Here is a 25,713-nt window from a genome sequence, read left to right as displayed (position 1 = left end):
CAGAACAGCTGTACTCCTGTGTGCTTCGGATCCTTCAGTTCTACTGCTGAATTACTACTAGTTCCACTATGGGCTTTGCACGTTTTGTACTGTCACTGTATTGTAAACACAGGTACAACAATGTACATTTGGTGACTTTGGGTGTGTCCTGTCTGTTTATGCATCAAAAATATATGCTCTTCTCCTACTGTTCTGTTCTATGTGTCTATATCGAGCTGGTGAAGACATGCTGTACCACAAGCAAAGTCCAGAGGCGGAGGGGAGGGAGAGAGGGAGAGGAGGGATGGAGGGAGGGAGAAGAGTTAGAGAGGGGGCGGAGGATAGAGGGAGAAAGCAGAGAAGATGAGAGGAGAGGAGAGAAGAGGATGAAGGGAGTAGAGAGGCATAGGAGGAATGGATTCTCCAGGCCTGGTAGAGGCTATGATTGTTTGCTGTCTGGAGATAGACATGGGGCCAGAGAAACAGACACACAAACAGACAGAGAGACAGAGGTACAAACAGACAGAGAGAAAGAGGGATCGACAGTGCAAGATATGTGAATTGACACACACACACACACACACACACACACACACACACACACACACACACACACACACACACACACACACACACACACACACACACACACACACACACACACACACACACAAACACACACACACACACACACACACACACACACACACACACACACACACACACACACGTATAGACAGACGTTTATACAGAGAATGCAGATTGAAGCCAAAACCGTTAAATAAGCCTGCAGGGCTGTTCCTAGAGAAACACACTCTGTCTTTAAGTGTCTACTTTAGTGACACATTGCAATTAAGAATCAATTGCAATGAAATTGCAATTGGTTCCAGGGAAACATAATTCCCTGGAACCTTTATCTTTTTTATAGTCTACCCTCAAATCACTTTTAGGACTCAATCTCTCTTTCATTCCCACAAATGCCTCATGAAACTTTCTCCCCTCGTTAAAACCACCACCTCCTCGTCCTCATCCCTCCAAGACTTTCACCCTCCTTTGAGTTAATTGTATCTTCTTTTGCCCTCGCCCCCCTCCTCTCCCCTCTGTAACCCACCTGAGCATCGTCCCAGTCTGCGCCTCTTGCATGGCTGGAATGAAGGGGTGCAGGTGTGTTAGGCATTTGGTAAGCGGCCAGTGACTGGAAGCCACACCCGGGGCCGCATCGCGAGACCCAGCCCCCGGGACCAGACAACCTGGTGAATATTCAGTTCAATCTGTTGCCGTTTCTGCGTCGCGACATTCCAAACTCGGATTGTCTGATGAGTGGTTTATCGAGCACAAGATGTCAATCAGGAATGGGGTCGGAGACAGCGTTAGCTTTCATCACACTTACAACCAATGAAACGTGAGGGGTGAATGAGGTGTTGAACATGGTGGCGGCAGGATTTTACTGGAAGCGGGAATTTAATAAAACTCGCAGCCAATCCAATGGCTGCCTCAGGATTTCTGAGGTTAGGGGATGTGAGATGAAGACTGGTGATTAAGCACCTTTAACCGGTAAAAACCAGGGGTCTACTTTAGTAACAAACACCGTCCCTCCACCCTCCATCTGTAGGCTATGCAGTGCGTTTGTAAAAGACAACCATTTCTTTCTGAAATCAATAACTGATGCCAATAAAACTGAAAAGCCGTTAAGCCATATAATGCTGTAGCCGCAAAAGACAATGTGAGGTACTGTGTGCTACGCTGTCCATCAACACCGGGAGGTTTTGATGGAGCATGGCTTGTAGGCCTACACACAGGACAGCTGATTCAGCGGAGGCCTGAATTGGAGCGTCGACCTCCCGTGTGACATCTCTGTAGCATGGAGGTGAGAGCTTTTGTCCTACGGCGTGTTTGAAGTTCATATCTTTCCAAGATCAGAAACTGAGAGGCTTTCTATAGGTTATACACTTTGCATTGGCCATTATCTCTCTCTCTCTCACCCTCTAGATGTCCCTCTATTTTTTCCCGCTCTCTTGCTCTCTCTCTCTCTCTCTCTCTCTCTCTTTCTTTATCTCTCTCTCTACCTCCCTCTCTCTAATCTCCTTCCATCTCTTGCTCTATCCCTCTTTCTCCCCATGCCATCTCTCTACTCTCACCTCTTTATTACCTCTCTTTTCCCCTGAGTATATCACTCATCCTCTCCCCAGATGCTCTCGCTCCTGTACTAGCTCTCTTTCTCTCTCTCTCTTTCTCTCTCCCTCTCTCTCTCTCCCCCCGACCATCCATCCACCCTATGTTCTCTCTCCCACTCCCCTGGCATGTATTTGCCTTTAGAAAATGAGTGTAATAATTCACTCTGGACAGCCCCGCACAGCAGGTAATGCTTAAGTCTTTAACTCATTATCGCCATAACCACATGCATCGCCACAGTGTGGTGCATGTATGTGTGTGGGAGTGGACGTGTGTGTGTGAGAGTCTGTGAGTTGATGAGGGGAGGAGGGAGAAAGAGAAAGGACAATGGCCAGCTGTCTTATCTGCTGTCATGGCAGACAAATGGAGAACAAGCAGACAGAAGGGGTTTTAACACACGTAGCCTCGTCCCACCCGAGCAGGTCAGAGCCTAGATGGTCTGCGTCTTCGAGCCAAGGTGTCAGGTTATTACATTCTAAATTGCCTATTATATCAACCGTTGTGCCTCAACACTATAGCGATAGATGGACTGTCAGGAGATACTCAGACACTTAACCAAAAGCTTATTATTCCATCTGTCATGTGTTGAACAGACTTCCGACGTTAACATGTATAAGCATGTTGTTACTGCGGTGAGCCAGAAACATCCATTAATTGAATTCTGCTTTTTGGCACTGTGTAGTTTTATGTATTTTTCCAGCCATTAACCATTCATGGTGACTGCTGTAATAGTCACCACTGACAGGCTGTCAGAAAAAACCGTGGGGAATGTTCCTCATTCCTATTTTAAACAGTCTGGGTTACTTCCTGTTCCTATGGAGCGAACCAGCACAATACATCACAGCAGTGGACAAAAAAAATAAGAATAAATTGAACAAAATAACCACGAGTTGCGCGTCATTCTGAACTTCCGCAACCCTAGCTCAGGACATCTTCCTGGCCAATGAAACCTGAGGTCCCTGGCCTTCATGTTGGCCGCATTTAATCCAGAGAGTCCACAGAGAGGGAGACTGGTTCACACTCCTAGCGATCGTTCGTCTACTCTCACACGCTGATGCAGTTCCCCTCTAACCCGCGCGGTGCGTCGTCCGGACAGACAGATTAGGTGGGCCTGAGGTGTTTATGAAGCCATCTGGTTCAGTCAGTCTGCCGTCAAAGCAGGGAACACACTACACACGTTGGACGGTCATCCTGGATCAGGAATGAAAACACCTTTCAGGGACCGATTTGGACTGTGTGGAGTGGAAGCTGCGCCAAGCACAACCACAACCACGATGACAGCGAGACAGTGTATGGTCTCAATAGCGTTGCATTCATACTGTCGATAATGTCTGCCGAGGATGTTGATGTGTACACAGATCTCTGCATCAACATGTCTACTACTCTTGAAATAGAGCAGAAAACAGCAGAGAGGAACCTTTCGAAAATGAAAACCGCCCCAAAAAAATCCCCCTCCCTTCTCTGCTCCCTCCTTCCCTCAATTTTTCCGCAGTTGGAACGCCTGTGACTAACAGGAAAGATAGATTCCCCAAACCAATCAGGTGAGTGATGCCCTGATTGATCTGGAATGAGCCAAGAGCGGTCTAAAATGTAAATCATCTCATAGAGGTAGGAGTGCAGCCAACCAGAACAGAAATCCTCACCGAGCATTTCACTCCCTAATAGCTGACAAATGGCTATGGCATTTATAATAGATTATACTTGAATTATAGCTCTTAAATCTTACCCGCAGCACCTTTAATAAAGTACCATCTTATATTATTGTATCTCATTTTATACCGATATGATTCACCCCGTCTCCCATATGTTCCACATGGTCTTCCAACAGAATAGTACAGATCCAGTGGCTGACTCACCGAGAAGGCCGTTGTGGCCTGCCAACAGGGGGATGGCGTGGTCGGGCTGGGGCTGGCCGTGGCTCTGGGTGTGGGGGCTGTGCACATGGTAGTACTTGGGCTTCATCACGTACTGCTGGTTGTGGACCGGATGCAGGGGAATGGGCCGGATCCTGGTTGGGGAGGAGAGGAACACAAGAGAACAAGGGTTTTGTTGATGATTTCCAAATGATGATAATGCCGTTGGGTTTATTTGTACTTTTGACATTGTATATTTTGAAGGACTTTTTAATAACACTGTGTTTACAAAGGGCTCAACAGTGATCTAACAAAATTATAGGCAGATAAACCTCAATTCAAGAATTCCCGCATACGATGGGAAAAAATGGCCTAAACGCTTGTCTAACAAGTGAGTTAGAAAACAGAAAACAGTTAAAGAGCATTTAATAATGAGTGTGAACAGCAAAAATCCCTGGTTGTTCTAATTCCTTGGAGTAACAGACCAAGGCTTTACATAATGCATTTTTAACCACCAACCGATGTTCATGAGACACATGAGGATAGAATATTTTTTAAGAATATACCATATACCAGAGTATTTGAATGTAGCCCTTCAGGTCATGAAAATAAAGAATGGAATTTTTTTAATAAAGAATAATCCCACCCCTTTATATATATAGGGTATATAAATACGCCTTCCTGCGTGCCCACGTGTCTGAGTGTGTCTCTCCTGCATCGTGAATCAACAGCACACTGGTGTGTGTTAGTGGAGAGCAACAATGCGTAGAGCAGGTCGCCTCTAAAACGAGTTAGCGATGAGGTCACAACTAGCGTCCATAACAAGCACCTTATACCCAGCTGTCGCCGGGCAGAGAGCTCCTCTGCACGTCCTTCTGACTGAAACCTTGTTTACCGCAGAGCGCCACAATATTGAGCGCTCCATGTCAAAACCACTGCGGCCTGAAGCTGTACCCTGTACACCTGGAGCACTTCAGAGACAGCCGCTGAGAAAGGGTCTTGTCACCGGCTAGAAAGAACAGAGCACTTTTGTCCAGCACAAATACAAAGAACAACCTCTTTCTGTCTGACCGCAGAAGTTTCTCTAAACTCGTTCCAGTTGGTGTGTTTATACAATTGGCCATGCAGAACTTAAAGGGCAACTTCACCCATTTCACATAAGCTTTGTATTTTTAGAACCCCCCGCATATTTTTGGATGGTCTAGCATCATTTCCTTATTTTCTGGAGAGACAGGAGAGATCCGTATAGATCTCCAACACTTCCTGTTTTTAATGACGCAATATGACGATTTTTGCGTACAAGAAAACAGGAAGTGTAAGAGGGGATGATTCTCGTAAGACTACAACCACTAGTCCCACCCCCCTCTAGGGGGTGGGACCCACTGACGCTACAGACCTATTAGAGCAGTGCCAGTGGGTGGGACTTCACCAGCAGAAACTAACATCCACAGCGTCTGAAGCTAAGATAACAGAGGCTGTTGATAAAACTGAAGTACATTGGCGGAGGGTACTGGATCTGACATAGAAGTTCACCATTTCGAAAGAAATACAAATGAGGACTACCGTATTTTCCGCACTATAAGGCACACCGGATTATAAGGCGCACCTTTGATGAATGGCCTATTTTAGAACTGTTTTCATGTATAGGGCGCTACGGATTATAAAGGCGCATAGAATAGAAGATACTGCAGTCAAACGTTTGACTGGGGTTGCGTTATGCATCGACTAGACCGAGCTGTGCTAAAGGGAATGTCCACAAAACAGTCAGATAAAGTCAAACTTTATTAAGCGTTCTGACAACTCCAGTCACTCCCATGGTAACGATGTTCAAACGTTAATGTGCATATTAACAATATCTCATCAATATCTGATCAATATCAATATCTCTTAACAATAAGTTCACTTTTTCAGTTCATTCCCCGTCTACGAATCCCTCGAATTCTTGTGTGTCCGAATTGAACAGTTGGGCGAGTACGGCATCCAACATGCCCGGATCCCTCTCGTCATTATCCGAGTCAGTGTCGCTGCTGTTGCCTGGCAGTTCAGTGATTATTCCTGCCTTCGTGAAAGCTTAGACCACAGTTGAGACTGTTATATCAGCCCAGGCATCCTGGATCCATTGGCAGATAGTGGCGTAAGTCGCCTGGCGCTGTCTCCCCGTCTTGGTCACGTGTGTTCGCCTTCTTGGCCCCGTCCACACGAAGCGGATTTTTTGGGTGAAACCGCATAAATAAACGCTTTTGGTGGACACGGGCTACGGCCACACCAAACGCGTGTAACGTGCCTAACTTGAAGCTTGATCATTGTGTGTCACAAAAATGGTTCAACGCGCCAACGCGCCTGTGGCTGCGCTGGATTTAGGAGTCCGAGGTAGGAAACCCAAACGCCGCCGTATTTGGGTGCATGATAGAGTTTAGATCGGGTTAGATTAAATAGATTAAATAAATAACAATAATCGGGTTAAATAACTTCACATGGTGTGTCTGGTGTGTTTCCAGCATTCGTAGTGTTGATCAGCAGATAGTCCGCCAAGACGTTGAGGTTGCTTAGCAACCAGAGACGCTGTCCATGCAAGTGAATGGAGCGTTCCCTCTTCGTCATAACTATCAAACCAAACATCCTTCACATTCAATGAGCGAACATTATGAAATTAAAATGCACATTTCTCGTTAAAAATGTTTACATAAACGCATTTAATTGCGTAACTATGTTACTATTTCCACCCAGAATAAAGAAAGATGTCGGCCGTATGCTTCTGTGCAAGCGTCACTACTCTCTGCCAGTGACGTCGGGTCAAGCTCCACTCTGATTTGTTCCATTAGTAGATGGAACAAGTAGGTGTCCGATAGGCGGAGATGATCAGCGGGAGTGGCCGCCAGCGAAGCTGTGCATGGTGGGAGTTGTTGTATTCAATCCACAAGCGCCAAAAAGTCACTTTCTGCCTTTTCTTGGTCAAGACTGCACCAAATTAGAATTTTATTTTATTATTCCACTACATATAGGATCCAAATTCAATACATATTCATGCCTCCACCGGTGAAATGCTCCTTTAAGCTTTGGTAGTTTCTCCAGTATTAATTGTAAGTCACTATGGATAAAACCGTCTAAATGAAAACATGAAAACATTCCATCTAGGTGACTTTTACTGGCCCTCTCCAAACCCAAGGTCAACGGGCGGTGGTGTAACCTGTGCACATTGATTACTTGATGCGCAACAGGTGTGCAACCTCACCCAACCCCAGAGGCCAAGCAGACTGGCAAGGTGAGATTGCTTAAAGCAGCCATCCTCCACAATCACACTCCACAGCTACAAGCAGTGTTTTTACAATACACAACACAATATCCCGTAAGAGGTAGCCAGAGGTTGTCTGTCCAGCCAAACACAACCCTTGAACAAAATATACAATCTTGTCTTATCGTAAAGTGCTCTGCAATTCTGGCATAGGAGGCAGACAACAAGGACGGTCCTTCTAGGGCCGAACAGATATTTCAGAAGGAAAGAGCCAGACAAAAGAAGGTAAGCTTTGTGGCCTGAGGAGGAGGCTCCAGACAAGAGGACGAATGCTTCTGTTTGCTGTGTTTGTGGGCTGATGGTTGTGGGGCCAGACGGAGACGTCTCCCTCCAGGGCTGGGACAGACCTCCAGCTCACCCACCAGAAAACTAACTTCACCAGCAGTCGAACACGCTCCGTGTTCCCTCCTCATTTGTACACTCATCACACGCACCATGAGCTCGCTGGACTTGCAAGGTCGTTATCCGAGACAGACACACACACACACACACACACACACACACACACACACACACACACACACACACACACACACACACACACACACACACACACACACACACACACACACACACACACACACTCTCATTATAAAGAGTCTTGTGTCAAACGATGTCGTCAATATGAGCAGGATGAAGAAAACGTGCAACACATATCTGAAACTGATGCACGTACAAGCAGGTCTGAGTATTTGCACATATACAAATGTGTTGTGTCCACAGACCAACCTGGTACAGATGGGCTGGTCTGTGGATGTTGAGCCAGTAATATGTTTATCCTACAGGGGCCCACGTTGGCGTGGCAGCAGCCCCTTCCCATGGTAGCATCTCCTCATTCTTTCATTTGAATCCAAGTATCTGCTAAAACAAATTGATTTTGCTCCTTGTATTCTTTGAAAAGCCAAGAAGAGAAAAGGGTGGACAAAATACACTTGGCCTCAGCAGGTTTTTCATTAGGTCCTCGATACTTACACACACACACAGGCGGACGCCCAGTTCGCTGTCTCGACTGGGATGGTAATCGTATTTTCCAGAAACTATTCAGCGTAGCATGAGCTCTATCGCATCTTGACGGTGCGATAGAGAAGACAGCTAGTTTCACTCTTGTTGACTCCAGGACACCGATTTAACCTTGAGCGTAGCGGATGTTATGATATCAATTTTCCAATATTGTAACGTAATTTAATTGATTTATATTTGTTTGTGTTGTATCTTTGAATGGCCTGCAATTAAATACTTACACACAAAACACACACACACACACACACACACACACACACACACACACACACACACACACACACACACACACACACACACATACATACACAAAATTACACCATGTGTTGTCAATAAAGCCATTCACATTTATTCTGTCTTCCCAAACTGGGCCGTAGGACAGCAGTACCACTGCAGACCAACACACACTCGGCGGGTCAGAAGCCAAGCCTGCTACTCATTTTCTCGGTTCTGCTGGGCTGGCATTTCCATGCAGTTCTGCGTCATTTCGGCTTCATTACTGCGGGCGGATTCCATCCATTGGGCTTCTGGACCACCCATAACACAATAGCTCCCCGCTCTGATTCCAGCGCTACTGTACGGGGATGTTTGTAATCGCTCTGACATCTTAGGAAAGGTCACCCTTTGTTGCCCCACTCAGACAGGAAGTGGGTTATTAAAGAGCACAGAGAGAGAGAGTGAGTCCTTTCTACCCACAGCCCATGTGACTCGTAATGAAATCCGTCAAGCAGAACCAAGCTCAACTAAACATCACAGTCTCTATCTGTCGTTTTGTTAATCAGAACTGCACTCTTATGTGTTTGTATGTAATATACATAATAATGTTCAAATAAAAACCTTTACTTTACGGTTTTGTCGAAACACTGTCCGTACTCAAAACATCTAGAAACAAAGCTTGTTGGTAACAACTTGTGGAAACACCATGAATGTTGACAGTCTTCCAGCACCTCTCGTCTTGAACAAATCGCAGACTGATGCTGTTAAGCTTCATGCACCCAATGAGGTAGTTTGCTTATTTGATCAATTGTTTGTACTCGCATGATTCCTGCAGTTTCTGGGTTGTACCTTCATGGTTGAATGCAATTATTGTTATTATTTTTGGATGAAAGCACCTCTTTAACTAAAGTCATGTGTTTGAACAAAATAACATTGTGTCTATAACATCGCAGCTCTCAGGAAACGATGCATACAAAACGGCATATGAACGATTACATCAGATGGCTATCCCGGTGATAGCCATAGCATCCGTCAGCCAACTAAGACTTGGTTCAGAACAGTTCCTATTTCACCTGACCCCCTGATGTACAGTATCTTCAACGATACACTCCCTTTGGTTTAGGCAGAGTTCCACCCGAGAGCAGAAAATAGCAGGATGGGGGTTTGGGCAGAGTTCTACCAGAGAGCAGAATATCCCAGGATGGGGTTTGGACAGGGTTTTAGCAGAGCGCAGAATATGGGAGGGTGGGGGTTGTGGCAAGGTTTTACCCAAGAGCAGTATATGCAGGATGGGGGATGGTCTACAGTACTGCTAGAGAGCAGAATACGGCACGATGGGGGGTTTGGGCAGAGGTCTGACAGAGAGCAGAATATGGCAGGATGGGGGGTTTGGACAGATCTCTGACAGAGAGCAGAATACGGCATGATGGGGGAATTGGGCAGAGGTCTGACAGAGAGCAGAATATGGCAGGATGGGGGGTTTGGGCAGAGGTCTGAGAGAGAGCAGAATATGGCAGGATGGGGGGTTTGGGCAGAGGTCTACAGGGAAGAAGAATACGGCAGGATTGGGATTTGGGCATCCACCAAAATCTGCAGGATATTGAGCAGAAGGGATAAAGTCCTCAGCTGGTTTCTTTCACAGCCTCAACCTCCTCCTCCTCCAACTCCTTCAGTCCTGGGTGATCCCAACTCGGGAAACTCAGGACATGCAGTGGGGAATAACAAGTCATAAAATATATCCGTCAAACTCGATAAAGGCCCCGACACACAAGGTTCATTCCCCTATTGTCTGCATGGAGCTTACACCAGACTATAAACTGTACCACACTATAGAACAGACTTAAGATTGTATCAGACAGTATTTACTAGACCATACAAACTTTAAACCACTTTCCCAGAATACAGACTGCATCCATATGGACTGCACCTACCTGTAGGACTGTATTCCCAGACTGTAGACTGTATTCCAAGACTGTAGAGTATACCAGACTATAAACTATATTCCCAGACTATAGACCATACCAGACTGTAGACTGTATTCCCAGACTATAGACCATACCAGACTGTAGACTGTATTCCCGGACTATAGACCATACCAGACTGTAGACTGTATTCCCAGACTATAGACCATACCAGACTGTAGACTGTATTCCCAGACTATAGACCATACCAGACTATAGACTGTATTCCCAGACTATAGACCATATCAGAATGTAGACTGACTACAGGCCATAGAAGAGTATAGACACCAGACTATACTCTCAGACAGTGTATACTCTCAGACATTATCTAGTCTATACTCTCAGACAGTCTATAGTCTATACTCTCAGACATTAGACTGTACAACAGACTCTAGTCTATACTCTTAGACAGTAGACTGTAACAACAGACTCTAGTCTATACTCTTAGACAGCAGACTGTAACAACAGACTCCAGTCTATACTCTCGGACAATAGATTTTAACAACAGACTCTAGTCAATACTGTCAGACAGTAGAATGTACTGCCAGACACTATAGTCAATACTCTCAGACATCGGACCATAAATACCAGATTGTGGGTTAAAACCCCGGCGTCCCACATCATTCCTTCTCCGGCTCAGTCCAAGTCTTCCGCCCACCATAAGGACACTCCAAATAATAACAGCAGAAACCACAGAAATAACTCCATTAAGGAGACGTTCCTAGCAGCTGCTGGTGGTAGCGGGGAACGCCAGGCGCTGGAAGCCACAGTATGTGTTAAGCTCTTCCACATGGCCCACATGCTAAAAAAAAGTTGCTGGAGAGTCTCGTGGTTCGTGTGTTTGGCTCCCAGCTTTAAGGTTCTGGGTTTGAACCCCAACGCCCGCAGTCTGCCTGTAGGCATCGCTAAGCAAGCTCCCCCAACGTCTACCTGCTCATTAATGTGGCTGAAAAACACTCCCCTGTTCAGTCGCTTTGGATAGCATCGTCTACTAAATAGTAAAAAAGCCACGTTCAGCTCTTCTAAATCTGGCTCAGCCCAGAGGAACTGGCAGGAGAACCTGAACCGATGAAGAGCTCTGCTTGGGGAACCCATCCATCCGTCTGTCCATCCACTCGCCTTTTCATCAACTCAATACAAACATCGAGCTCCCACATGAATGTTCGTTATCCAGGTGTAAGCATTGATTGATTGGATGAAGCTTTGGCGGACAGAGAACACCTAGCTAACTTATTTAACACAACACTGGGAAAGGCTTTATGATGGGGCTTTTACTCTTGAATGATTTATTGAAGAGATAAGTAATTCCTGGCAAACGCACAACTTCTCTCTGATCACTTACAAAGACCACCGACTAGGCGGTTGGGAGTTGGGAATCAACCAATGGTCGCTGAATCAACCAGTGATCCAGCAATATTAAATTACGTCTTCGAAGCACAGGTGAGACAGTTGATTACCTGACAGAGGGTAGGAGAAATATAATCATCTGTTCCTTTTTTTAGGAGCCTGATGTTTGTGGCGGGATGCAGGCCCTGTCATTTGTTTGTTTGTGCCAATAACAAAAAATCACATAAACAAAGTTTGGAGGAGAAAGAGACGAAGTTTGGAGGAGAAAGACGAAGCAACGACACATTCTCTGGGAGTTTGCCAACGTTCTCCCCTGAGCTGTTGTGAAGGAGTAGGCAATGTCAGATGGCTGTTTACTGGCACCTATCTGGAAATAGAATCCCCAGCAGTTCTGGGCCTATATATCAATAAACAGCAATACACTGCACAATGACCTATAATATGCGTACTGCGTCATTACCATAAGTCAGAGCATCACATTGTTTTGCCAAGCTCTGTAGTGATGCCACAGCAGGACAAAGAAAACAAACTAACAGCTGAATGCGTAACGGCAAGGGGACACACAAGTTTATTCCACAGGTCATCCTCAGTGGGTACAGACCTAAATGGGTCTAACCCTAAGTTCCTCTAGAACATAGATAACAAATATAGTTTATGATAATGTATTGGTCTGAAACAGGGTTCAAACATGGTAACGCTTCCCAAAACAGAAAGCCGATACGGAGCTGAGAAGTGCTAGATATTGAAGAGAAGTGACCATGCCCTGATTAAAAGTCTTGTTTGACAGTAATGCGCTCGTACATGCAGTAGATAAGCTTCGACTGTTTTCTATTTTCAACGAGGGGACTTGGACTGAGGCACGGCTAGTCGGGCAGACAGATTCAGGCGGAGATTAAGAGGCGAGCAGAGCTGGGTTTGGCTGAAGGCCCACAAAGACGAACATCATAGGAGAAAACCATCCAGACGTCCAAGTCAGGAAAAAACACATGAACCCAAAACTATATTTGAGGTTGTTATTGATTCTAAATTTGGCCAATAGAGCTGGAAAGAAATAAAAGAAGAATTCTTCGTAAGGAGTTAACAGTAGAACAGGCAGGGCCTCCCATCCCACTCCGCCCCGCTAGTCGGTGGTGAAAACCGTTTGGTTTCCAGTCGCGTGGTTTCAGTGATGACAGAGACCATCTAGCTGCTCTATATCTATATCTAGCCGTGCTATAGCTAAAAGGAGCTCCGCTACATCTATATCTAGCTGCTCTATATCTGTGTCTAGCTCAACTGGAGCTAGACATAGAATCTACTTGAATGGATTAAACAAAAGCCAGCTGTACATTTACCGAAGAGAATGATCTATTTTATAATTCTGTCCGATTTATTGGTGTACCTTAGATCATCTTCTTGTTACACTTTGAGTTGTAAAGGCTGTGATAGTTTGTATATAAGTTGTCGACATTTTATTTGTGTTATCTTTATTAATTATTTTGTTATCTGTTATGGTTGCTATCCATCCATCCTTCCATCTATCAACCCATCCTTGTCAAGGTTTAACTTTCTCCAGAAGCTTAGGGGTCTAAACAGTGTAAAGTTTAAACTTTACTTATCAGGGCTGTATACTGAATGGGGGTACACCATTCGCTATTGGAGAGGAACCATTCAATAGGTTTAGTTTGAGCTATCTCCAAACACACACACATCAACACCCACAGAGACACACATGCACACGCACACACACACACACACACACACACGCGCACGCGCACACACACACACGCACACGCACACGCACACACGCACACGCACACACGCACACACACACACACACACACACACACACACACACACACACACACACACACACACACATACACACACACACACACACACACACAACAAAACAGGAACACAGGGTCAACCAGCTACTTAACTTTGAGAACAACCAATACACCTTCAATAATTTGCGGGGCCAGAGTTCAGTCTGGTCGTATTTGGTTAGTCAGGTTGACAGCAGCTCACCAATCCCAATCTCTCCCTTTTTCTATCTGTCTCTCCATCTGTCTTTCTCACCATCTCCCCTATCTCACTCTGCCCCCCTCTCCCAGCCCCCTCTCTCTTTCTGCAACATTTATCCAGAGGAAAACCTTCTTGAGCTATTCTTGACCAAACGCGAGAGAGAGAGTGAGAGAGTGCAAGCAAAAGAGTTAGAAAGAGAGACAGGGAGCAAGAGAGCAAGAGAGAAGGTTCACATTAGAACCCCAGTTCATCGCCTTCATTAGAACCCCAGTTCATCACCTTCATTAGAACCCCAGTTCATCGCCTTCATTAGAACCCCAGTTCATCACCTTCATTAGAACCCCAGTTCATCACCTTCATTAGAACCCCAGTTCATCGCCTTCATTAGAACCCCAGTTCATCACCTTCATTAGAACCCCAGTTCATCGCCTTCATTAGAACCCCAGTTCATCGCCTTCATTAGAACCCCAGTTCATCACCTTCATTAGAACCCCAGTTCATCGCCTTCATTAGAACCCCAGTTCATCACCTTCATTAGAACCCCAGTTCATCGCCTTCATTCCAACCATTTAGAATTTTTTAATTAGAGGAAAAATACAAAGCATCAACCAATTAGATTAGATATGATTAATTGACAATGAAAACAAGCTTAAATTGCCGCCCTCTGTAGTGGCAGCAAATACCAACGCAAACTAATCATTACTGCCTCTAAATTAATCCAATTTACAAATAAATTAGACTTTAATTATTTAATCAGATTAAATTAATTTGTTAGTTGGCTTTGCAAAAGCTTGTCTGCTTCTACGCTGAAATGTTCTGGAACAGAACCAGAGAGAGGATGAGGAGATGAAGACTTGAGTAATGAAGGGTCTACGTCGCCAAGCGGCTTCAAAAGCTAACGGTTATTCCCAGGGAGGGGTTGCGGAAAAGGTTGAATCCCATCTGAAATAGCAAAATCCAGGACCCATCCCATCCAGATCCAATAGGACAAATATTTACACACGAGCCAGAGACAAAGAATCACAAGCTTCAAACATCAGACCTTTGACCTCCAGCAGATTACTCCAGGGTCTTCATAGAGCCCCTACGACCCACCGATCCAGCGGATTCTACTCAACGGTCGGACCCTCCTCAGACCCCGATCCAGCTGATTCTACTCAACGGTCGGACCCTCCTCAGGCCACCGATCCAGCGGATTCTACTCAACGGTCGGACCCTCCTCAGACCCCGATCCAGCTGATTCTACTCAACGGTCGGACCCTCCTCAGGCCACCGATCCCGCTGATTCTACTCAACGGTCAGACCCTCCTCAGACCCCCGATCCAGCGGATTCTACTCAACGGTCGGACCCTCCTCAGTACCCCCGATCCAGCTGATTCTACTCAACGGTCGGACCCTCCTCAGGCCACCGATCCAGCTGATTCTACTCAACGGTCGGACCCTCCTCAGACCCCCGATCCCGCTGATTCTACTCAACGGTCGGACCCTCCTCAGGCCACCGATCCAGCTGATTCTACTCAACGGTCGGACCCGTTGGGATGCAGGTTCCACAGAATCCAGACTTTTGGCTCCCAATCCTGGGGAACATTAACTTTGTCCACCTGGAGCTCCTGCTCCAGTTTTCTTTTGTGACTACGTGTTGAAGGGAAGTTTGATTCTTTTCAACTAGACTCTAAAGTTCTTGCAGAAATCGACTAATTTCTAGTTTATTTCTGATTTGTTTTGGCTACTCTGTACTCTGTCCAGTTTTTTTAAACTAGTGACAGCGGTTTAACTTTTTAATTCAACATTGATTGTCTCCTTTCAGTTTCTCCCAGCTTCACTTGTAAGTCACTTGGATAAAGCAATGCGTAATCACTACATGTTAATATGCTAAAGACTCCTATAGCGGTCATATTGAATGCAATTTGCATTTGACAAAAAACAAACAAAAGTAAAGGACTAAGATACAGATAGATCCCATAGACTAGATTGGAAGGAATAGTTGCCTTGGGACCGGCTCATATCCTGTGCAACAAGGCCTGGTATTAATAAATAGCCTGCGATCGTCTTGTAAATAGCCCTGCTGCAACATGCCGTCTTAAATAGCCATTCTGTTGGTGCTATACAAGTCTGCGCAGGTCTCTGTCGGGTCCTCAGCTTACCATACATCTGCCTCCGGGATGGAACACATGTGTTTGTGTGTGTGTGCCACGTGTGTCTGCGTTGTATGTGTCTGCGTTGTGTGTCTCACACTTTCACCCGCACCTTGCAGTCATTGTTTATGTGATATGTTAAATAGGTTCTTATTAAGTGTGTGAGGATTAGGTTTCGTAAAAGTGTGTTTGTGTGTCTGTGTGTGTCTGTGTGTGTGTGTGTGTGTGTGTGTGTGTGTGTGTGTGTGTGTGTGTGTGTGTGTGTGTGTGTGGGTGTGGGTGTGTGTGTGTGTGTGTTCCAAAGTCACAGAAAGCACCAGCTGGAGACTACCTCTACACACTGAGACTATGTAGTCTCTCTCTCCATACACTTCCTCTCTCCCTTCATCCTTACCTCTATCTCCCTCTTTCTCCCTCTTTCCCTCTCTCCCTTTTTATCTCCCCCCTCCTCTAATTCTCTTTCCCTTCATCTTAAAACAAAGTGGAAAGCACATATTTGTAGGCCTACAGTGTAAATTGTTAGGTTTTTGGTAAAGACATGAATGACTCATGAAGGTTTTGGTGTGAAGAAGAAACGCGTGTGGAGGCTAGTCGGTCGAGTTCAGCCCAAACCATCAGAAGACCAGAGCACATCCTATCTACAGTCACCTTCCTAAGAATTGAGCACATTTTAATCCTACTGTTTCCGATAAAAAAAATATTTTGTGGATGACTGAACAATACGTCACTGTTATGGAAAAGGGCTAATACTTGAGTTGAAGTGCTACAAACTGTTCCTAAGGAGCATAAAAGGGTCTACAGCTGCTTTTATTTATGGAGCTGGATGAAACAGGCCCGATAAATCAAAGTGGCAGCTGAATAATAATTGTATCGGGGGGAAGGAGATTTATCAATATATATAAGCAACCGGGTTATGCATTATAATTCACTCCTCTCTTCATTGTGATGGCAAAGGCCACAGTCTGGGTTGAGTTCACCTTTTACAAATTTACGGCAAATATATAACTTCCTTTTCAGTTGAGGAGGTTTAAAGCATTTTGTTCTGTGATAGATGATACCGTCAGATAGGCAGATACCCACCGTCTGCCTACACGTCTGTCTGCTCTCCATCTGTGTCTCCACTTCTACCTTCATGTCTGCCATGTCTGTCTGTCTTTGTTGACACAAACAGTCTTGTATGAAGACATCCGTCTGAATGTCTTGATACAGAACTTGAATCATCCATCATCCATTATTTATTGCAATAAAAAAATAAAACACCAAAGTCTAAGACTATTGCAAGACAGAGAATGTGGGTACGTATATAAAACCGTGTGTGTATGTATATGTGGGTGTGCACATGCATGTGTGTGTGTGTGTGTGTGTGTGTGTGTGTGTGTGTGTGTGTGTGTGTGTGTGTGTGTGTGTGTGTGTGTGTGTGTGTGTGTGTGCTTGCGTGTGTGTGTTTGTGTGCTTGCGTGTGTGTGCGTGTGTGCTTGCGTGTGTGTGTGCGTGCGTGCGTGCGCGCGCGTGTGTGTGTGTGTGTGTGTGTGTGTGTGTGTGTGTGTGTGTGTGAGTGCATGCATGCCTGCGTTCCAATAGGGAAGAGGAATGCAGCTCGTGTGCACCAGAGGATTCTCCAGTGACGGACATGATTTCTCTCAGGTGTCAATGAGTCCAAGTGTTTATAATAATGCTCTGCTGCCAGTAGGCCGACAACATAGAGGAGGGAGACAGAGGGAGGGAAAGAGGTAGAGGTGGGAGAGAGAGAGGGACAGAGTGAGGTGGAGTTGGAGGAGAGGGGTGGGGGGGGAGAGAGAGCGATTGAGGGAAATGGGATAGGGAGGGAGAGGGAGTGAGAGAGGAGGGGGAGAGAGAGATGGAGAAGGGGGAGACAAGCAAAGGAGAGAGGGAGGGAGATACTATAAACATTGGATCTTATTCCAGTCTCAACAAAATATCTGGCATGACGGAGTTTGCTGGCAATGGCTGCGCAATTACTTTCTCTTTTTTCTTGGTTGAAAGAGGAGGAAAGAGAGAATGCAGCAAGGAGAGGATGCTGAGCCAGGGCCAAGGAATGGTTACCAGACACCACTGGGCTTGGCTATTAGTAAGGAGATCCAGCTCTCTCTCTGTTTAAACAACAGATTGGTAACTCCTAGCCTTCTGCAGTCTGTTCAGTATCAGAGTTCTTCGAACACAGAGACACTCGCTCACCGTACGGCTCTCACCATCTCACTCTCTCTCCAGCTCGCTCCCACAGTAGCTCTCACTCTCCATCTGACTCTCTAGCTCTCTCTCTCTGTCAAACTCTCTCCCTCTCTCTAGCTTGCTCATCACCTCTGTGTCTCACTCTCTTGCTCGCTGGCTAAATTTCTCCCTCATACCTCACTCTCTCTCTTCCTCACTATCTCTGTGGCTCGCTCACTCTCTACGTCACTCCCTAGATCGCTCACTCTCTCTAGATTGCTCGTTCACTCTTAAGCTCACTCTCTAGCTCGCTCACTCACTCTCCAGCTCGTCCGACCGCTCCCGGCACCACAAAGCTCCATCTCTTTCCAACTCCTCCTTCCTTCTTCCCTCCAGAACCGTCCCACTTCTCCGTCTAGCGGAAGGCTGAACCCCCTGACCCTCAGCTGGGCCCGACCGCATGGCACCCCCAGCCCTGGAGCAGACACCCTAACCAGGGAGCCAAGGGGAAGACAGTCTGGCTGGGGCTGGGGAACTCTGCTACTGACGTAGGCTTCATGTTGTGGGACTAGAGCACCGGTTCCAGGTCCAGACCTTATTTGGCTGGTTTTCCCGTTCTTAAGGTCTGGAGATTCTTGCAACCATCTTACATTGTTGTCTCACATCGGCTTCCACACAGCCTTTTAATCCAATCAACATCTGCCCGTCACATCATTGTCCCAGTGGATTTATGCGCGTCGGTCCAGACTTAGGGATTAGCTGGCTCATGGCTATGAATCATGAGGAGCTCGGTTCAGGTATACAGGACCCTTAAGGAACCTTTAGAGAAAATGCTGTCGTGTAAATGTCATACAAAAAGGGTCATCAATCTTTAGTTCATGAGTCAGCAATCTCCTGTGTCCTCATCTGCGTATCAGCTAACCCCAAGAGGGGATCGAACCCACGGCTGGGGAACACTGGGACCAGAGGCAGGGTTAAATCTAGGGGTGGTGGTGGAGGTTATTGTCATGTGGTGTTAAGGGGGGGTGGGCTGTGTCATGGTTTCTTGGTCCAGGGCGCCCGCAAGGACCATACGAGGCGCCCACAGGCCTGTTCTAAAAACAGCACTACTCATTCTTGAACAACTCTTTCCCACCTTTTTTAAGTCATTGTTGACAATATTGTGAGAAATCATTAAAATGACTTAATTCATTTACATGTCTTCACATAGATGAGTATCATTAATCCTTAATAATAATTTATAACTAAAGGCAAACTGAGTAAATTTGTTATCTCAGAAGAGTGTATCAAACTGGTTGCCCCTCGTATGACTCAGTATCAATGAAGTAGCTCTCAGGTTCCAAAAGGTTGCTGACCCCTGATGTAGAGAGAAGAAAGGGTCCGGACCAGTGTTGGACATTCAGTACAAACCTACACTCTCTCGCTCTCAATGACAAACTTCTACCTGTGTAATGGTGTTTGGTACGGTGTCTGTGTTGACCCCTCCTCTCTGTACACCCGTAACATGGAGCTCCTCTACAAACAGCCACCACACAACAACATCCCCAGCAGGAAGCTGGGGTTAACGATAGGCCCTTGAAGACACATGACCTCCACAAGAAGTCGCTACTCCCCCTCCCCCTGAAAACCTGGGGAAACCAAAAACAGCCCAACTCACACTCCCACCTCCCACCTCCCACCTCCCACCCCTTATGGTTCTCATCACGGGGCTTAAGGTCAGACTGGCAGCCGACAACCGCTGCTCTCGATCGTGACGCAAATGGTGGATACAGCGAGAGATCGACCGAATAAGAAAAACACCTAGGCCAGCCATCGAGCGGTACTGCACATTTTCTTTAAAGCCTCAGCGGCTTTTGAGTGTGGTGCGAGCGTCAACAGACGGCCTCGCGTCTCCACCGCCGCCGTCGCCGCCGTCGCCACCCCTAACACCGCGGGGGAGACAGACAGACGGGCTCGGCGTTGACTCAGCCAGCGGGCTGGGAACAAAGGAGCCTATAGAAGCACCTGGGCTGCCAGCCTCTGCTTAAGATCTGTTCCCTTTGCCTCGTTTTCTCCCCCCCTATATATGAGTGGCGAGAGAAGCAAAAAAACCACACACTAACACACAAGCCACGCAATTACTCCTGAGCGGGGCAGAACAGAGACGCTTGTCTTGAACGGGCTACAAACAGTGGTAGATTGTAAAGCCGGGGTAATATTGACAGAATCCATCTGCACAATATTTGCATTATCCGATACCTTGACATTAATGATGTGGCAATATTGTAGGGTTTTGGTTTTTACCACCAGCTAACTGTAACTTATGTAAGCAGGATTAAGTATCGAGAGGTAGAAGTCTACTGCGCAGGACTGTTACCACGGAAACCAGCAGGATGGATTGAACTCCGGGGTTGGGTTCATGACGAACCCTGGAGAATGAGGAGGTCTGAACATTTGACCACCCGAACAACAAGCCAAGAGGAACCAAGAGGGAATGGAACCCAGACCGTGTTCATGCCATGCTTTAGTTGAGCGGACAGGACTTTCATGAAGCCAGATGATCAATAATACTCAAAATAATATACAAAGGATTCATGTGACCCAAAGAGACCATTTTGTCTCCTTTTCTCACGGGTAAAACAGTGGACAGGTCAAAACTTATACAAAATGCAGATATACAGGTAAGCAGATTTAAATGAGTCGTCATTGGCACATATGTTAGGCCCATCCCGCAAAACCGTGCTCTTCCCTGTTCCTATGAGGATTAATCTTACCTAAGCTCTAGCCCCCAACTGTCTGTGCGTTGCTTAATTGCAGCGATTAAGAGTTATTGACCCAGAGATTATCTCAGTGTTTTTCTCATGCGTTTAGTTGACGTGCTGCTGCTGCTGTTGCTAGGGGCACCAGGGGAATCGCGGCCCCCGGAGAATATAAATCCCCCTCGGAAAATTGAGAGCAGCTTTCAAAGACACTGATCTGGTAGCAATTATCTTGCCCACGACGCAAATGCAAAAGTAAGACTTCACGTTTCACGGTGGCCGCACACGCTCTGACATATTCCTTAATGTTTTAAATATCATTCATCACGCATTGCTTGGGCTCACCTAAGCCAGCGCTCCTTGGCACGCTCGCGCAGGTCGACATTGGACCATTCCGTTAACGCATAGCGCCTCCAAATTTGGATTTGAATCTGAGAATTAATCTGTTTTTACTCCTATTAGACCAGACAGGGCGGGGGGGGGGGGGGGGGGGAGGAGACGGGGAGAGGAAGCACAGGAGTCTCCAGGATTGCACATTTTTTTGGCCGTCTCCTGCCGTGACAAGGAAAAACAAACCGAAATGGCTAACCACAGCGGGGTTTAGCTGCACTTCATAAATACACTGGGAGATGTTCTCCTATCCTCTTGATGGATGGACGCTGATAATGAGGGAGGACTGCAACGAAACATCTCTCCAAACACCAATTGAGAAATGTTTTTTTTGCTCCATAGGGGGAAGGTAACAACTTTAAAATTGTTTCTTAATCCTTTTTGCTCGTGTAAAACTGCTATTCGAGACGAGTTAGTCTCGCTGGTCCATTCACCATTCTGCCAAATGCTGACTCACCAAACACGCTGGCTCCATGATTATCAACAGATGAGTCTTCAGACCAGTCTGGAGCTAATGCTCGCCAAGACGTTATTGTGACACAGCGCTAGTTAATACCTCAAAAGAACGCGACGCAAAAACAGAAAAGGAGGGGATTATATTCTACAAGTGTGATTTTTTGAATTCTCCAAAGCATTGACAGGTGACAAAAATGCCGAACAAAGCCCAGGGCTGGCCCTGGAGGTGGTTAAGTTTCCATATTAGGTTAGCCAGAGAGGGGACACTTACTGTTGCTGCATGTACTGCGGTCGCACCATTTGGCTCAACCTCATCTGGGCCACGTTGCTAAGCGGCGGGGGGGCGTGGCCATAGGCTTGCGGGGACGCCTGCTGGGGTATGGGCCGCTGAGGTACCACGTTGTGTCCACCGGTGTGTCCGCCCGTGTGTCCGTTGGTATGTCCACCATTGTGTCCATTCCCAGGCAGGCCAGGGAAGGTGGAGGTGGATGGGGTCTTCTGTTCACAGGCCTTACCCTTGGAACCTGGCTTGCAGATACAAAGCTGGGGCCTCAGGCACATTCCTCCATTCTGGCACTGTGGGATGCAGTTGGCTGAGGCACAAAAGCCCATGGAGGGAGAGAGAAAGAGAGAGGGGGGAGAGAGAGAGAGAGAGAGAGAAAGAGAGAGGGGGGAGAGAGAGAGAGAGAGAGAGAGAGAGAGAGAGAGAGAGAGAGAGAGAAAGAGAGAGAGAGAGAGAGAGAGAGAGAGAGAGAGAGAGAGAGAGAGAGAGAGAGAGAGAGAGAGAGAGAGAGAGAGAGAGAGAATAGGGAAGCACAGAGAGAAGATAGAGAAGCACAGAGAAGGAGGGATCAGTGGTCCGAATTGGGCCTGATTTAATACAGGATATAGATATGGAGATAAACAGTGACAGACAGATGCATGCAGGAAGCTATGGAAACAAATGGGACATGTGTTAACAAGCTTATGAAGGCAGATGCATTGCTGCGTTATGGTGTGCACTTAGATCAAAATACCACCTTCGCCCTTCCAGTCATTAATCTAGACGGCACGTAGAGTAGGTGTGCTTGAGTTCATGAGCAATGAGTCACGAAAAAGTTTGTGGATTTAAAATGAATACCGATCCTTTAAAATGAGAACAAATGTCAGGGCTTTATTGCCCAAATTCATCACCATAACCCAATGCCACAGCAAGAATTTTACATAACCTCTGCAGAACACAAAAAACACAAGTGATCAGGATCACAGCTGAATGATAGCAAAGAAGTGACAACTGTCTCACAACATCGCATCCCTGCTGTTTTAATTCTCTTGATGTCTTTGGACCCTTTGGTGAAATTGTTTGACATTAACATTCAGCAGACTGATTATAATTATATTTGCTTCCATCTTTCTCATTTACAAATTGGCCAACGTTTGCACACACACGCACATGAACAAAGACAGACAGACAGGGGCTTATAATATAAACCAGGTGACAGGTGTATCCATTAATCATTCAAACTTTAAAGATGGCCTCTTACCAACACCATAGAAACCCCTGAGGGCGGGACGTGTTCGCGTCACTCCAAACCTGCCAGCTAAATTAGCCTCCCTTTCCCTTTCCCTTTCACATGATTAATGAACGCTAAGCTAAATGTCAACATGGGCTCCATGCCTTCCCGCCTAAGACATCGCAGGAATGCTTTCGTATGCGTAAGGGGGACCCGGCTACTTTGCAAAACAAATCAACTTAAAAAGAAATATCTTTATTGCTGGCATGAAATAGCCGCATGAACAAATGCAGTGATTGAGGGTCCCGCACCCCCACTGACAACACACACACACACACACACACACACACACACACACACACACACACACACACACACACACACACACACACCCAGCACTAGGGTGTGACGGGCGATGACCTCAGCGATGATGATACAACCCCGGCTACTTTTACCGCCACCCTCTCACCCTTTAGTTTAGCCAAAACATCATCATGCTGAAAGTTTCAGATCACCAGTGCTTTTTTTATCAGAAGCCAACAGTTTTCACCATTCAACTCGGTTCAGACGTTCTCATGAGCTCAGGCAGAGTTCATACCAGGAAAACACAACGGTTAAATTGATTGTATCACTGAGACGTTGATACCGGGAAAACACTGGAGGTCTCTTTACCATCACAATGCAACAACAACCAAAAGGTAAGACAATACTAGTCTCCTGATAGTCCCATCGTCAGGATTTAAATGGATCAACCCTATAGATGACATCATCCCAACTTATTTGTGACCTTTTCATTCCAACCCTTCATAGGCCTCCTCCAAAGTAAATCGAGCAGCGAGGATGACGGAGAAGAAAAAATGGCGATGAGAGAGTGGAGCAGAAAGGAGGTGAGAGAAAACAAATCAACCTCCAGACCCTCTGATCTAAATGGGAACGGGGCTTACGTGCAGGGGTCAGGGTGTGTTCGACTTGTGTTTATGCGTCTGCATGTTTGTGCGTATGTATGTTTGAGCGCGTGTTATGTGGTTGCGTTCATGTGGTGGTGTCGGTGGTGGTGGTGGTGGGTGTAGGTGAGAAGCAGTCTTGGTGCCACGCGGGCGTATAATGGCTCTCTTTGTGCCGCTGCAAGGCTGGAGAAGGCTGTAGAGGAGGAACCCAACTGCACCAAGGTGGATAGACCCAGCATGAAAAGCAATGAGGACATCAGAGCAGCATAGGGGATATTACATTATATTGCAGTATACCCTAACCAACACGCCAAGTAAGGCTTTGTCTCCAGGTTGCAGTTGGTATGAACAGGCCTGCTGCGCCAGAGTCTGCAGGACACTTTGATGAAGGACTAAACCCAGAGCCCTAGATTAAGTTTGGCTTTCATCTCTAGGTAAATCATTGCTCGTACAATCAGCTTAAAACACTTCTGGTATTTCCCTTTGTGAGCAGAGCTAGAATTTGAAACAAGAGGAAGCATTTTTCTAAAATATCTCTCTGAGGCAGTTTTTTCACTAGGTAAAACTCGAAAATGACGACAAGATTAATGTTCAACTCAGATTTTCCGTTTTTATTTATTTCCTCCCAAAAAATTGGACAGCAGAACATCAAGCAACAGTATGTTTCCCCTATCAAGCTGTCACCTGTCAATGCTTCGGCCGAATATAAAAATGAACACTTGCAATATGTGATCCCTTTCCATACTTTTGAGGCATTAATGAGCGCAGAGTCACCATAACTCAGTGGAGACTATTAGCCAAGTCATTTTTCCCAGTGAGATATTATATAAACACATATGTTTATATATTGTATCAACCCTTACTTTCTTGTCCAAGCACCAAACGGGTTGTGAAGATCTACTCCTCGTTATGGTAAGCTGTAACCACGCCGAACATGAACTTCTAGTTTTCCTAACACACACTCTCGCTCCCCCTCCCCTACCCTTCTCAACTCCCCGAGGCCCGCGCCCTCCTTCTGAGCACCTGGCGGACTATGGTTCTAAGGTGAACCGGGAATCATGGGAACAATTCAGGGGGCATTTAGGCTAGCCAAAGTCCATTATCTCTCAAGGGTTTGTTGTGTCTACGACATCAGTTAAGACTATGACGTCCACTTCAACCCCACTTAACGTCAGTGCAGAAACAAAAAGAAGTAAACTAAGATTTGAACGAGTTTGTCAATTTGGCAAATATCAGGTGGAACGCTAATGTTGAATTTTCCTTGCTGCATTGGATGGTATTGAATACTCTTGTGTAAGGGCTAGGGAGGGGCACACACAGACACACATGCATATACACAGAAACACACAGAAACACACACACACACACACACACACACACACACACACACACACACACACACACACACACACACACACACACACAAACACACACACACACAGTGGAGTCCATTGTTTTATATATCAGGGCATAATTCTGAACCGCCTGGTCCTAAAATGAGGTAAATCTAATCAGGCCGTGCAGAGATCACTCACCGT

The 25,713-nt window shown here is 46.2% G+C and overlaps 1 protein-coding gene across 6 annotated transcripts in view; it reads right to left on the bottom strand.

The window, feature by feature from the left end:
* ltbp1 (latent transforming growth factor beta binding protein 1) overlaps window positions 1-25,713 on the bottom strand; it is a 74,561-nt gene that overhangs the window by 43,601 nt on the left and 5,247 nt on the right. For all 6 annotated transcript variants that reach the window (XM_030379008.1, XM_030379010.1, XM_030379009.1 and 3 more), the window contains exons 3-4: window positions 22,007-22,328; window positions 4,008-4,159 (exon numbers count right to left, since the gene is read on the bottom strand). In XM_030379008.1, coding sequence (XP_030234868.1) covers window positions 4,008-4,159; window positions 22,007-22,328 — 474 coding nt within the window. The remainder of the gene's footprint in view (window positions 1-4,007; window positions 4,160-22,006; window positions 22,329-25,713) is intronic.

This window comes from Gadus morhua, chromosome 15 (assembly GCF_902167405.1).
Source record: "Gadus morhua chromosome 15, gadMor3.0, whole genome shotgun sequence".
Lineage (NCBI taxonomy): Eukaryota > Metazoa > Chordata > Actinopteri > Gadiformes > Gadidae > Gadus > Gadus morhua.
This window is presented reverse-complemented; position numbering and strand designations above follow the sequence as displayed.